We start from the raw sequence: 15841 nt of genomic DNA on the forward strand, positions 1-15841 counted from the left end.
GCTCTCTACACCTCCCACCACTACAGGACAGCAGCACCTCCTTCCTCCTCTCTACACCTCCCACCACTACAGGACAGCAGCACCTCCTTCCTCCTCTCTACACCTCCCACCACTACAGGACAGCAGCAGATCCTTCCTCCTCTCTACACCTCCCACCACTAGAGGACAGCAGCACCTCCTTCCTCCTCTCTACACCTCCCACCACTACAGGACAGCAGCACCTCCTTCCTCCTCTCTACACCTCCCACCACTACAGGACAGCAGCAGATCCTTCCTGCTCTCTACACCTCCCACCACTACAGGACAGCAGCAGATCCTTCCTGCTCTCTACACCTCCCACCACTACAGGACAGCAGCAGATCCTTCCTGCTCTCTACACCTCCCACCACTAGAGGACAGCAGCAGATCCTTCCTGCTCTCTACACCTCCCACCACTACAGGACAGCAGCAGATCCTTCCTGCTCTCTACACCTCCCACCACTAGAGGACAGCAGCAGATCCTTCCTGCTCTCTACACCTCCCACCACTAGAGGACAGCAGCAGATCCTTCCTGCTCTCTACACCTCCCACCACTACAGGACAGCAGCAGATCCTTCCTGCTCTCTACACCTCCCACCACTAGAGGACAGCATCTTCCAGTGCCCACCTTTCTCTCTACATTGTAGAATAATAGTGAAGACATCAAAACTATGAAATAACACATGGAACCATGTAGTAACCAAAAAAGTGTTAAACATATCAACATTTATTTTAGGTTCTCCAAAGTTGCCACCCTTTGCCTTGACAGCTTTGCACACTCTTGGCATAATGTTCTTCTACAATGTTGAAATTAGTAGGTGTGTCCTAACTTTACTGGTACTGTATCTATATATTTATAAAAACAACAACCTTGGAACTTCTTGTAGGCTGGGCTACTCAAAGCAAGAAGATTCAAGAATGGATCTGATTACAGAAGATAACAAGTAGGTGGTACTTTTCTTACAATTCTCTTTGTCAGGTGCCTTGGACCAGATATAGAAAATATTACAAAGAAATATAGAACACAGAACAAATCTACAGAAAAGAAGATCTCGAAATAAAATATTTTTATTGCAAAACAATCAACTTTCTGGTTAAGAATATAGAATGAAATAAACGTCAAATGACCCCCATTAAAATATCAAAACAATATATACTCCACTACAATCCTGTAGTGAGATCAGATTATACAACTTTAGATTACTAGATTAATTGAAAAGTGAAATAAATTATGAATAAAAAGGGATGAATGATAAATGAAAAGACTGCACAAACAAAAATGCCTTTCTGAGAGTTTATCTAACTCAGTATCTAATTAATTTAGTTTAGAAAAAACGACTAATTATGAACATGTCCTGATCTGACAAGAGTACATTATACACAACATGGAAGCAAAATGAACGAAACAGGACGGGACGTTCCTGAACTTGTACATGTTGTCAATATCTTTCACAGTCCTGCCAAATCAAATAGATCAATGCACTTTATTGACCCGAGACATTTATCATAAATATTTTTGTCAGTCATTATCTCCTCTCCATCTCTTATTCTCATGTTTTCCTCACTGAAACTTTTGCTCTCTTTCAAAGGTACCACTTTTTGGTCAGAGAGCTCACGATATGAAGTGAGCGCCCTATGTCACTCACAACTGCTGGATCAAGGCGTATCAGTCGATCTGTTTTGGCTTCTCTACGTGGTGCCTCCGTATCAAGTTTGAATCCGTGCTTTTCAACTCTTTTGTCCAGACTTCTGTTCACCTGAAACAAATTGCAGTTCAGAAAATTCTAATTATAATACACTGTACACTCGAGGGATTTTTTTCTCTCATATTTTCAATGTAACATATTTCTAACCTTGGTGAAGAGCTCGTACATGTGGCGGGAAGTCGAAAAGTCCTTAAACACCTTCTCCATCTCCACAAACAGTGGGCATCCATATTCCGGGTGTATGATCGCCAGTTTTTCTACAATAAAGAAAATATGAAATTGAGGAAAAGAGAGCCCAAACATGAACCAAGAGAGAATTATTTTAGTCCAATATAAAGCATCAAATACCATGCTATAGGAAATTAATTTATACCTGGACACACGGCATACACAACCATGATGTCAGACTCTGTGGGAAGCAACTTTTGCGTCGAAGGACCAAATTCTGTACTTCCATCCGTGTAAAGGTGTCGCAGATGCTCCTTCACTGAAAATAAAAGCAGTCCATTCACATTTTTTTTACAATGATATCGCTATTAAACGTGACACAGACAACACAGAATATCACAAACTCATACAGCCGTAGGCCTACGTACCTCCCCTACAGGCTTGTACAACAAAGAGCTTGGGTTTCTCACGGAGGGCTGGGCACTGGCGGTTGTAAAACATCTGGTAGATTTCCTCCAGCTGTATCTCCTTCCCATCAGACAGAGAGATGTGTCCTAGTCGACCGTGACACATGATCACCACCATGAGGCAACTGACACCATCTGGCAGGTTCTTTAGTTTGTCTTGAAAATTACTCAATTCAGTCATCACCTCCTGAAATGAACGCAACATACAGCATGGAATTAGGATTTTTCAATACATGGATTTATTTTTAAACATGAATTCTTGTATTTCTAGCTATTATCATTTTCAAATTATAGTAACATGTCAGGTACAACGTAACTATTTTCAGTTTCCTTCTACTTGATTTCACCCCAATACGTAGCTTTTTAACCATGATCTCTAGTGAACATGACTGTTTCATAAGGTTATTCTAGTCCCATTCACACCCTTTACTGTAGACTAGTAATACTCTGTGCCAATTGTGTTTAAGTAACCAACTGAAATGTAATCCTGCTCACTGCATATTGTTAATAGTACACTATTGCTCTATAGCGTATCACTGCGTAAATAACATGAATACTAATGAAACTTACATTTCGATTATCAAGGGTGTTAATCTTTGTGTAATCAAAGCCATTCCCTTTGAAGAGCTCTTCCATTCGTGGAACATCATGTTCGGCTCCACTTCTCTTCGTGTCACAAAGAATCAAGGCTCTACGGCTCTCTGTTAACTCATACCTATCCATCTCACAGTCTGCCTCGCGTAGACCTCAAGACTCCAGAGACCTCAAGACAAAGATTCAACAAGACCAACGTAACTTTGCTCTACAGTCTCAGAAATGTTCACGTTAACATGAACTTGCCCCTTTGTCTGCAAAGTCAGCTCTGGCAGGATGTGGATGCTTGAAGGACGTGATAACGGTTAGTGGTTATACAGTGTAACACAACCTCCTGGGAAACTGTACGCTACTGAACTTCGCACGTTTTGTAGTCCAATGCAAAGACATTAAAGAATGCTATTTATTCAAATGAAAACACATTTCAAAATAACAATGTTGTTTTGAGAAGGATACATTTTAACTGGGTTATGATATTGGCTGTAATCCAAGGATAGCAGAACACACTCATAATGAAACTGAAAAGCTTCAGCAGGATGTTTTTCTCATTCTCATTGGATGAGAGTTTTTGTCTCTGAGTACAGAGGAAGTGGGGTGGAGGCGGTGCTCAACAAGGTCTGTGGAAAGTACCAAACTGTACGGTTTCGCAACAGTGTGTGAACTTGAAAGCAGACATTAGTTGAACATATTGTGAACATATTGTGGCAAGACAAATGGATAACTCTCAAATCCAGGTGAGTTGACTAATTTTATTAATACATTGGCTATAGTTAGACGGTGTTCAACTACAATATTTCAAGCCAATATCATATCTGTTTTATGATCACTATTGGTATTGGTTTTGATAGTTATGTGTTTTGCTGTCTATGTTCTGTACTGTTGAATGTGCATTTGTATTATTGAGCTGCTCTTCAAGGCCAGGTCTCCACCATTACAGTTATTCTGACCTCGATGGGACTTCCTGGTTAGATCAAAGAACAAAATCAAAATAATCTTATAAATATATTATCTTTGTCGGTTCAACACAGCAGGCGATTGACAGATATGACTTGAAGGGAAAACGCACAGCTTTGATGTTGTGTACCAGTCACCCTGGTGCTGATCGTGACGTCGAAATAATGACCAAACTTTTCGACGATTATGGTGTCCAGTTTGACCCACCTGTTATTGACCAAACTGCAGAGGTAAGTTTTCATGTTTATTTCTTTACCGGTTGTATTAAGTACTCATTTACAATATATATAAACATACAAAAACTATTCCAACTATTCTTTAGAGAAACAACTATTCAACAATGTCTCACCCATCTACACACAATAGCCCATAATGACAAAGTGAAAACATGTTTTTATTGACAAGTGAAAACAAATGTATTGACAATAAAATACAGGTGTGTGTGTGTACAGTATGTGATGATTATACCTATTAAGGGGGTTTTTACTTTGTGATGGACTTCCCCATTCAGGAAATGAAGAAGGTAGTCTCTGAATTCAGAGACAGAATCAACAGAAGCCCAGAAAAAATCAGCTGTGTTTTTGTAGTGACCACCTCCCATGGAGACTGTGATGTCATCATAGGTGCAGACAACAACTGTCTGCCAGTGAAAGATATAATTGAACCGTTTGGAGACGAGCTGTGCCCCAAGATGAAGGGGAAGCCCAAGGTCTTCATCATAGATGCCTGTAGAGGGCGTAAGTTACCACTTCCATGTACAGTACTATAGCGTTACAACATTCAGGTAACTTTCCCAAAACTCCCAGTTTTATTTTAATCCTGTTTTGAAGATTCCTGAATCATGAAATAAGAAAAGACCTCCGGAATCCTCCAACCAGGATTTTAAGAAAAACTGGGATTTGTTTTTTCTTAAAACATCCTCCACTAACTATTGTGAAATGAAATGTTTTAATGATGTATAATAATTGTCTTCACATATTTAAATCTAAGCGGAGGTGGATCCTGGAGTGCTTCTTGACTCTGCTGCTAAATCTAAACCATCAAAGAAGGCCCAGTCCACACGAACATACAGGTCCAGCCGAGTACCACCATGTATTAATGATATGCTGGTTGCATATTCATCTATGACCGGTAATTGTATCAATGACTTTTTATAATTTTTTAAAGTTCAACATTTAATACAAAGGGATGTAGGACACACCCCTGCAGCAACCACAATATTGTTTTAAACCATTAAGCCATGGCAAAATGTTTGAAATTAAAACTTTTTTAACAGCCTAAAGGCAAAATGTGTAGAACAGCATGAGATTAGCTTTAAAACTACACATTTGTCTATCTTCCCAAAGGAGAATTGCAAGAACTCATTTTATTTATAAACAAACAATAATCTGACCGTTGCCTTTCAAAACTGTGTTACGCCACTGAATACACAATCAACTGTTACGCCACTGAATACACAATCAACTGTGTTACACCACTGAATACACAATCAACTGTGTTACGCCACTGAATACACAATCAACTGTGTTACACCACTGAATACACAATCAACTGTGTTACGCCACTGAATACACAATCAACTGTGTTACGCCACTGAATACACAATCAACTGTGTTACACCACTGAATACACAATCAACTGTTACGCCACTGAATACACAATCAACTGTGTTACGCCACTGAATACACAATCAACTGTGTTACGCCACTGAATACACAATCAACTGTGTTACACCACTGAATACACAATCAACTGTGTTACGCCACTGAATACACAATCAACTGTGTTACGCCACTGAATACACAATCAACTGTGTTACACCACTGAATACACAATCAACTGTGTTACACCACTGAATACACAATCAACTGTGTTACGCCACTGAATACACAATCAACTGTTACGCCACTAAATACACAATCAACTGTGTTACGCCACTGAATACACAATCAACTGTGTTACGCCACTGAATACACAATCAACTGTGTTACACCACTGAATACACAATCAACTGTGTTACACCACTGAATACACAATCAACTGTGTTACACCACTAAATACACAATCAATGGTTTGTGATAAACCAACTACAGTTTTCTTCCAGTCAAGTGAATAATGAATTAGTAAACTATTGTATAACCAAAGACAATAGATACAATTGTAAACAGCATCTCAACAGTATGATTAATGTATCAGACCTTCAAATAAATCTAGGTGTTCATTAAAAGGAAACATGAATGACAAGTGATGTTCTGTTACAGATTATGTGTCCTTGATGAGTGACCTGGGGTCATTTATGATTGTCGACATAGGTGAGGTGTTTCATTCAGCCACAGAGAAAGAACACGTCTATGACTTATTGGTGAAGGTACAGTTTTCCTATGAATAATACATTAATGTCAGTCCTCCATGTGTTACATAGTAAAACAAAAGTGGTACTGGCAACAACATGAACTAATGTTGCTGTTGATGTCTATGTGAAGGTTAAATACAGTATGTTTTAAAGTTGAAGACAAGTTGGTGGCCAGTATGATGCTAAAAAAAGAAGTGAATTTTTAACAAATTAAAATACCACTGATTGTCACTGTGGCTTTTGATTAGTTTCCATTTTGAGTGATTTGGGATGGTTGGTGTTTAAACAGCATTTCCAACCAAAACAGACTGTACATTGTGACGGGTTGTACATTGTGATAGACTGTACATTGTGACGGGTTGTACATTGTGACAGACTGCACATTGTGACGGGTTGTACATTGTGACGGGTTGTACATTGTGACAGACTGCACATTGTGACAGACTGTACATTGTGACGGGTTGTACATTGTGACAGACTGTACATTGTGACAGACTGTACATTGTGACGGGTTGTACATTGTGACAGACTGTACATTGTGACAGACTGTACATTGTGACGGGTTGTACATTGTGACAGACTGCACATTGTGACAGACTGTACATTGTGACGGGTTGTACATTGTGACAGACTGCACATTGTGACAGACTGTACATTGTGACGGGTTGTACATTGTGACAGACTGTACATTGTGACAGACTGTACATTGTGCCGGGTTGTACATTGTGACAGACTGTACATTGTGACAGACTGTACATTGTGACGGGTTGTACATTGTGACAGACTGTACATTGTGACAGACTGTACATTGTGACGGGTTGTACATTGTGACAGACTGTACATTGTGACAGACTGTACATTGTGACGGGTTGTACATTGTGACAGACTGCACATTGTGACAGACTGTACATTGTGACGGGTTGTACATTGTGACAGACTGTACATTGTGACAGACTGTACATTGTGACGGGTTGTACATTGTGACAGACTGTACATTGTGACAGACTGTACATTGTGACAGACTGCACATTGTGACAGACTGTACATTGTGACAGACTGTACATTGTGACGGGTTGTACATTGTGACAGACTGTACATTGTGACGGGTTGTACATTGTGACAGACTGTACATTGTGACAGACTGTACATTGTGACAGACTGTACATTGTGACGGGTTGTACATTGTGACAGACTGTACATTGTGACAGACTGTACATTGTGACAGACTGTACATTGTGACAGACTGTACATTGTGACGGGTTGTACATTGTGACAGACTGTACATTGTGACGGGTTGTACATTGTGACAGACTGTACATTGTGACAGACTGTACATTGTGACAGACTGTACATTGTGACAGACTGTACATTGTGACGGGTTGTACATTGTGACAGACTGTACATTGTGACGGGTTGTACATTGTGACAGACTGTACATTGTGACAGACTGTACATTGTGACAGACTGTACATTGTGACGGGTTGTACATTGTGACAGACTGTACATTGTGACGGGTTGTACATTGTGACAGACTGTACATTGTGACAGACTGCACATTGTGACAGACTGTACATTGTGACAGACTGTACATTGTGACGGGTTGTACATTGTGACAGACTGTACATTGTGACAGACTGTACATTGTGACAGACTGTACATTGTGACAGACTGTACATTGTGACGGGTTGTACATTGTGACAGACTGTACATTGTGACGGGTTGTACATTGTGACAGACTGTACATTGTGACAGACTGTACATTGTGACAGACTGTACATTGTGACAGACTGTACATTGTGACGGGTTGTACATTGTGACAGACTGTACATTGTGACGGGTTGTACATTGTGACAGACTGTACATTGTGACAGACTGTACATTGTGACAGACTGTACATTGTGACGGGTTGTACATTGTGACAGACTGTACATTGTGACGGGTTGTACATTGTGACAGACTGTACATTGTGACAGACTGCACATTGTGACAGACTGTACATTGTGACAGACTGTACATTGTGACGGGTTGTACATTGTGACAGACTGTACATTGTGACGGGTTGTACATTGTGACAGACTGTACATTGTGATCATAATTGTTGTCTGCATCCACAGGCCAATGAAAAGATGGTGATGAGAACCACAACATTTTTGGTGGAAGTTGTGAAAGTGGTGATGACAATCGAGTCCACCCTCAAGAAGCTCCTTTACCTGGGATGTAAAACTGCTACTAATTCAAAACGGTAAAGGCAGAAAGGTGAAAAGTTTATGCATTTGGAGCTCGCTTTGTGTGCAGATTTTTCTCTAACTCAGAAACCATATCCCGGCAAGGTAAAACATCTGTCGTTCTGCCCCTGAGCAGTTAACCCCCAACAACTGTGTGGATGCAGCCCCCCGCACCTCTCTGATTCAGAGGGGTTGGGTTAAATGACTCCTGCACCTCTCTGATTCAGAGGGGTTGGGTTAAATGACTCCTGCACCTCTCTGATTCAGAGGGGTTGGGTTAAATGACTCCTGCACCTCTCTGATTCAGAGGGGTTGGGTTAAATGACTCCTGCACCTCTCTGATTCAGAGGGGTTGGGTTAAATGACTCCTGCACCTCTCTGATTCAGAGGGGTTGGGTTAAATGACTCCTGCACCTCTCTGATTCAGAGGGGTTGGGTTAAATGACTCCTGCACCTCTCTGATTCAGAGGGGTTGGGTTAAATGACTCCTGCACCTCTCTGATTCAGAGGGGTTGGGTTAAATGACTCCTGCACCTCTCTGATTCAGAGGGGTTGGGTTAAATGACTCCTGCACCTCTCTGATTCAGAGGGGTTGGGTTAAATGACTCCTGCACCTCTCTGATTCAGAGGGGTTGGGTTAAATGACTCCTGCACCTCTCTGATTCAGAGGGGTTGGGTTAAATGACTCCTGCACCTCTCTGATTCAGAGGGGTTGGGTTAAATGACTCCTGCACCTCTCTGATTCAGAGGGGTTGGGTTAAATGACTCCTGCACCTCTCTGATTCAGAGGGGTTGGGTTAAATGACTCCTGCACCTCTCTGATTCAGAGGGGTTGGGTTAAATGACTCCTGCACCTCTCTGATTCAGAGGGGTTGGGTTAAATGACTCCTGCACCTCTCTGATTCAGAGGGGTTGGGTTAAATGACTCCTGCACCTCTCTGATTCAGAGGGCTTGGGTTAAATGACTCCTGCACCTCTCTGATTCAGAGGGGTTGGGTTAAATGACTCCTGCACCTCTCTGATTCAGAGGGGTTGGGTTAAATGACTCCTGCACCTCTCTGATTCAGAGGGGTTGGGTTAAATGACTCCTGCACCTCTCTGATTCAGAGGGGTTGGGTTAAATGACTCCTGCACCTCTCTGATTCAGAGGGGTTGGGTTAAATGACTCCTGCACCTCTCTGATTCAGAGGGGTTGGGTTAAATGACTCCTGCACCTCTCTGATTCAGAGGGGTTGGGTTAAATGACTCCTGCACCTCTCTGATTCAGAGGGGTTGGGTTAAATGACTCCTGCACCTCTCTGATTCAGAGGGGTTGGGTTAAATGACTCCTGCACCTCTCTGATTCAGAGGGGTTGGGTTAAATGACTCCTGCACCTCTCTGATTCAGAGGGGTTGGGTTAAATGACTCCTGCACCTCTCTGATTCAGAGGGGTTGGGTTAAATGACTCCTGCACCTCTCTGATTCAGAGGGGTTGGGTTAAATGACTCCTGCACCTCTCTGATTCAGAGGGGTTGGGTTAAATGACTCCTGCACCTCTCTGATTCAGAGGGGTTGGGTTAAATGACTCCTGCACCTCTCTGATTCAGAGGGGTTGGGTTAAATGACTCCTGCACCTCTCTGATTCAGAGGGGTTGGGTTAAATGACTCCTGCACCTCTCTGATTCAGAGGGCTTGGGTTAAATGACTCCTGCACCTCTCTGATTCAGAGGGGTTGGGTTAAATGACTCCTGCACCTCTCTGATTCAGAGGGGTTGGGTTAAATGACTCCTGCACCTCTCTGATTCAGAGGGGTTGGGTTAAATGACTCCTGCACCTCTCTGATTCAGAGGGCTTGGGTTAAATGACTCCTGCACCTCTCTGATTCAGAGGGGTTGGGTTAAATGACTCCTGCACCTCTCTGATTCAGAGGGGTTGGGTTAAATGACTCCTGCACCTCTCTGATTCAGAGGGGTTGGGTTAAATGACTCCTGCACCTCTCTGATTCAGAGGGGTTGGGTTAAATGACTCCTGCACCTCTCTGATTCAGAGGGGTTGGGTTAAATGACTCCTGCACCTCTCTGATTCAGAGGGGTTGGGTTAAATGACTCCTGCACCTCTCTGATTCAGAGGGGTTGGGTTAAATGACTCCTGCACCTCTCTGATTCAGAGGGGTTGGGTTAAATGACTCCTGCACCTCTCTGATTCAGAGGGGTTGGGTTAAATGACTCCTGCACCTCTCTGATTCAGAGGGGTTGGGTTAAATGACTCCTGCACCTCTCTGATTCAGAGGGGTTGGGTTAAATGACTCCTGCACCTCTCTGATTCAGAGGGGTTGGGTTAAATGACTCCTGCACCTCTCTGATTCAGAGGGGTTGGGTTAAATGACTCCTGCACCTCTCTGATTCAGAGGGGTTGGGTTAAATGACTCCTGCACCTCTCTGATTCAGAGGGGTTGGGTTAAATGACTCCTGCACCTCTCTGATTCAGAGGGGTTGGGTTAAATGACTCCTGCACCTCTCTGATTCAGAGGGGTTGGGTTAAATGACTCCTGCACCTCTCTGATTCAGAGGGGTTGGGTTAAATGACTCCTGCACCTCTCTGATTCAGAGGGGTTGGGTTAAATGACTCCTGCACCTCTCTGATTCAGAGGGCTTGGGTTAAATGACTCCTGCACCTCTCTGATTCAGAGGGGTTGGGTTAAATGACTCCTGCACCTCTCTGATTCAGAGGGGTTGGGTTAAATGACTCCTGCACCTCTCTGATTCAGAGGGGTTGGGTTAAATGACTCCTGCACCTCTCTGATTCAGAGGGGTTGGGTTAAATGACTCCTGCACCTCTCTGATTCAGAGGGGTTGGGTTAAATGACTCCTGCACCTCTCTGATTCAGAGGGGTTGGGTTAAATGACTCCTGCACCTCTCTGATTCAGAGGGGTTGGGTTAAATGACTCCTGCACCTCTCTGATTCAGAGGGCTTGGGTTAAATGACTCCTGCACCTCTCTGATTCAGAGGGCTTGGGTTAAATGACTCCTGCACCTCTCTGATTCAGAGGGCTTGGGTTAAATGACTCCTGCACCTCTCTGATTCAGAGGGGTTGGGTTAAATGACTCCTGCACCTCTCTGATTCAGAGGGGTTGGGTTAAATGACTCCTGCACCTCTCTGATTCAGAGGGGTTGGGTTAAATGACTCCTGCACCTCTCTGATTCAGAGGGGTTGGGTTAAATGACTCCTGCACCTCTCTGATTCAGAGGGGTTGGGTTAAATGACTCCTGCACCTCTCTGATTCAGAGGGGTTGGGTTAAATGACTCCTGCACCTCTCTGATTCAGAGGGGTTGGGTTAAATGACTCCTGCACCTCTCTGATTCAGAGGGGTTGGGTTAAATGACTCCTGCACCTCTCTGATTCAGAGGGGTTGGGTTAAATGACTCCTGCACCTCTCTGATTCAGAGGGGTTGGGTTAAATGACTCCTGCACCTCTCTGATTCAGAGGGGTTGGGTTAAATGACTCCTGCACCTCTCTGATTCAGAGGGGTTGGGTCAAATGACTCCTGCACCTCTCTGATTCAGAGGGGTTGGGTTAAATGACTCCTGCACCTCTCTGATTCAGAGGGGTTGGGTTAAATGACTCCTGCACCTCTCTGATTCAGAGGGGTTGGGTTAAATGACTCCTGCACCTCTCTGATTCAGAGGGGTTGGGTTAAATGACTCCTGCACCTCTCTGATTCAGAGGGGTTGGGTTAAATGACTCCTGCACCTCTCTGATTCAGAGGGGTTGGGTTAAATGACTCCTGCACCTCTCTGATTCAGAGGGGTTGGGTTAAATGACTCCTGCACCTCTCTGATTCAGAGGGGTTGGGTTAAATGACTCCTGCACCTCTCTGATTCAGAGGGGTTGGGTTAAATGACTCCTGCACCTCTCTGATTCAGAGGGGTTGGGTTAAATGACTCCTGCACCTCTCTGATTCAGAGGGGTTGGGTTAAATGACTCCTGCACCTCTCTGATTCAGAGGGGTTGGGTCAAATGACTCCTGCACCTCTCTGATTCAGAGGGGTTGGGTTAAATGACTCCTGCACCTCTCTGATTCAGAGGGGTTGGGTTAAATGACTCCTGCACCTCTCTGATTCAGAGGGGTTGGGTTAAATGACTCCTGCACCTCTCTGATTCAGAGGGGTTGGGTTAAATGACTCCTGCACCTCTCTGATTCAGAGGGGTTGGGTTAAATGACTCCTGCACCTCTCTGATTCAGAGGGGTTGGGTTAAATGACTCCTGCACCTCTCTGATTCAGAGGGGTTGGGTTAAATGACTCCCGCACCTCTCTGATTCAGAGGGGTTGGGTTAAATGACTCCCGCACCTCTCTGATTCAGAGGGGTTGGGTTAAATGACTCCCGCACCTCTCTGATTCAGAGGGGTTGGGTTAAATGACTCCTGCACCTCTCTGATTCAGAGGGGTTGGGTTAAATGACTCCTGCACCTCTCTGATTCAGAGGGGTTGGGTTAAATGACTCCTGCACCTCTCTGATTCAGAGGGGTTGGGTTAAATGACTCCCGCACCTCTCTGATTCAGAGGGGTTGGGTTAAATGACTCCCGCACCTCTCTGATTCAGAGGGCTTGGGTTAAATGACTCCCGCACCTCTCTGATTCAGAGGGGTTGGGTCAAATGACTCCTGCACCTCTCTGATTCAGAGGGGTTGGGTTAAATGACTCCTGCACCTCTCTGATTCAGAGGGGTTGGGTTAAATGACTCCTGCACCTCTCTGATTCAGAGGGGTTGGGTTAAATGACTCCTGCACCTCTCTGATTCAGAGGGGTTGGGTTAAATGACTCCTGCACCTCTCTGATTCAGAGGGGTTGGGTTAAATGACTCCTGCACCTCTCTGATTCAGAGGGGTTGGGTTAAATGACTCCTGCACCTCTCTGATTCAGAGGGGTTGGGTTAAATGACTCCCGCACCTCTCTGATTCAGAGGGGTTGGGTTAAATGACTCCTGCACCTCTCTGATTCAGAGGGGTTGGGTTAAATGACTCCCGCACCTCTCTGATTCAGAGGGGTTGGGTTAAATGACTCCCGCACCTCTCTGATTCAGAGGGGTTGGGTTAAATGACTCCCGCACCTCTCTGATTCAGAGGGGTTGGGTTAAATGACTCCTGCACCTCTCTGATTCAGAGGGGTTGGGTTAAATGACTCCTGCACCTCTCTGATTCAGAGGGGTTGGGTTAAATGACTCCTGCACCTCTCTGATTCAGAGGGGTTGGGTTAAATGACTCCTGCACCTCTCTGATTCAGAGGGGTTGGGTTAAATGACTCCTGCACCTCTCTGATTCAGAGGGGTTGGGTTAAATGACTCCTGCACCTCTCTGATTCAGAGGGGTTGGGTTAAATGACTCCTGCACCTCTCTGATTCAGAGGGGTTGGGTTAAATGACTCCTGCACCTCTCTGATTCAGAGGGCTTGGGTTAAATGACTCCTGCACCTCTCTGATTCAGAGGGGTTGGGTTAAATGACTCCTGCACCTCTCTGATTCAGAGGGGTTGGGTTAAATGACTCCTGCACCTCTCTGATTCAGAGGGGTTGGGTTAAATGACTCCTGCACCTCTCTGATTCAGAGGGGTTGGGTTAAATGACTCCTGCACCTCTCTGATTCAGAGGGGTTGGGTTAAATGACTCCTGCACCTCTCTGATTCAGAGGGGTTGGGTTAAATGACTCCTGCACCTCTCTGATTCAGAGGGGTTGGGTTAAATGACTCCTGCACCTCTCTGATTCAGAGGGGTTGGGTTAAATGACTCCTGCACCTCTCTGATTCAGAGGGGTTGGGTTAAATGACTCCTGCACCTCTCTGATTCAGAGGGCTTGGGTTAAATGACTCCTGCACCTCTCTGATTCAGAGGGGTTGGGTTAAATGACTCCTGCACCTCTCTGATTCAGAGGGGTTGGGTTAAATGACTCCTGCACCTCTCTGATTCAGAGGGGTTGGGTTAAATGACTCCTGCACCTCTCTGATTCAGAGGGGTTGGGTTAAATGACTCCTGCATCTCTCTGATTCAGAGGGGTTGGGTTAAATGACTCCTGCACCTCTCTGATTCAGAGGGGTTGGGTTAAATGACTCCTGCACCTCTCTGATTCAGAGGGTTTGGGTTAAATGACTCCTGCACCTCTCTGATTCAGAGGGGTTGGGTTAAATGACACCTGCACCTCTCTGATTCAGAGGGGTTGGGTTAAATGACTCCTGCACCTCTCTGATTCAGAGGGGTTGGGTTAAATGACACCTGCACCTCTCTGATTCAGAGGGGTTGGGTTAAATGACTCTGTTAACTGATCAGGACAACTATCAGGGTGACAACTATCAGGGTGATAACTATCAGGGTGACAACTATCAGGGTGACAACTATCAGGGTGACAACTATCAGGGTGACAACTATCAGGGTGACTTTCTAACATCAAGTTGTACAGTTCTGAACTTCTCCATCTTACATGCCGATGACATGGTTGCAGTTGTAGGTCGTTTATTGACGTATACTTTAGTCTTTTCTACCCTGTAAAGCCAAACACCTTTTCTCCTCTTTCAGGAAGGATGAATGTTTTCTCTTGTGAAGTAAAGGAGCTGGAATAGCTGGTCAACAGAGTGAAAAAGATGAAGGAGACCCTGCAGAGGGACAGTTTAGAGGATTGAAGCGGCCATCTTGATACACAGGCATTGGAAATGTAGTACATAAACAGTGAATTTGCTTACTAGTGAATAGACTTCAGGGGGAAGCCAAACGGAAGCAAACGGGGTGGGACCTTCCTGAAATAATGTAGAGAAAAACGTGAAGAAAATAATGATTATTGAATCCAGATATGTTATGTTGTAGTCATGTTAAATGTACTGTCTGTATTTCTTAATGTCTCAATGTATGGAATATTCTAATTTAATGCTAAATTGTTCGGGGCTTGTTGTGTGATGTTTCATATGATAAATTATAAATATGTTGTCATTGTCTTTTATGTAAATACTCTTATGATGAGGATGCTGATCAGCGTGACAAAATCTAATGCTATAGATTACAATAGTTTTACATGCTCTATCCAGAACAGAATAGATGCTTAGAAAAACTGCAACATTTCTCCCAACAGTTATGCTGGAGAGGCAGGGGGAGGGAAGGGGAGGCAAGGGGAGGGAAGGGGAGGGGAGGGGTGGGAAGGGAAGGGGTGGGAAGGGAGGCTGCTGGGCCTCTTGGAGAATACTGGGGTGTATTCATTAATGTAAACCATAGAGAAACAATTAGCAACAAAAATAAATGTTTGTTTTTGGAGATTTTCTGATTTGTCCCTCATCGTTTAGTGTGTTTTCTTATGTTTGGTACCATTTGGTTCCTAATGAAGACACCTCAGGGG

The 15841-nt window shown here is 44.1% G+C and overlaps 2 protein-coding genes across 3 annotated transcripts; one reads left to right on the forward strand and one right to left on the reverse strand.

The window, feature by feature from the left end:
- Window positions 1–846: 846 nt before the first annotated feature.
- LOC139577894 (caspase-14-like) lies at window positions 847–3273 on the reverse strand. Its single transcript, XM_071405024.1, has 5 exons — window positions 2930–3273; window positions 2321–2546; window positions 2098–2211; window positions 1872–1981; window positions 847–1775 (listed from the first exon to the last, which is right to left on the reverse strand). The coding sequence occupies exons 1-5, from the start codon at window positions 3080–3082 to the stop codon at window positions 1602–1604; spliced, it is 777 nt and encodes a 258-aa protein (XP_071261125.1). The 5' UTR covers window positions 3083–3273; the 3' UTR covers window positions 847–1601.
- Window positions 3274–3582: 309 nt separating this feature from the next.
- Window positions 3583–15446, forward strand: LOC139577895 (caspase-14-like). Of its 2 annotated transcripts, none has more exons than XM_071405026.1 (7): window positions 3583–3687; window positions 3982–4137; window positions 4419–4644; window positions 4898–5038; window positions 6169–6275; window positions 8375–8516; window positions 15034–15446. In XM_071405026.1, exons 1-6 carry the CDS (start codon window positions 3667–3669, stop codon window positions 8504–8506), a joined length of 783 nt encoding a protein of 260 aa, XP_071261127.1. In that variant the 5' UTR covers window positions 3583–3666; the 3' UTR covers window positions 8507–8516; window positions 15034–15446. The 2 variants fall into 2 exon arrangements, with proteins under 2 accessions (XP_071261127.1, XP_071261126.1); XM_071405025.1 differs by having other exon boundaries at window positions 8375–8502.
- The last annotated feature ends 395 nt before the right edge of the window (window positions 15447–15841 follow it).

This window comes from Salvelinus alpinus, chromosome 6 (assembly GCF_045679555.1).
Source record: "Salvelinus alpinus chromosome 6, SLU_Salpinus.1, whole genome shotgun sequence".
NCBI classification, from domain to species: Eukaryota; Metazoa; Chordata; class Actinopteri; order Salmoniformes; family Salmonidae; genus Salvelinus; species Salvelinus alpinus.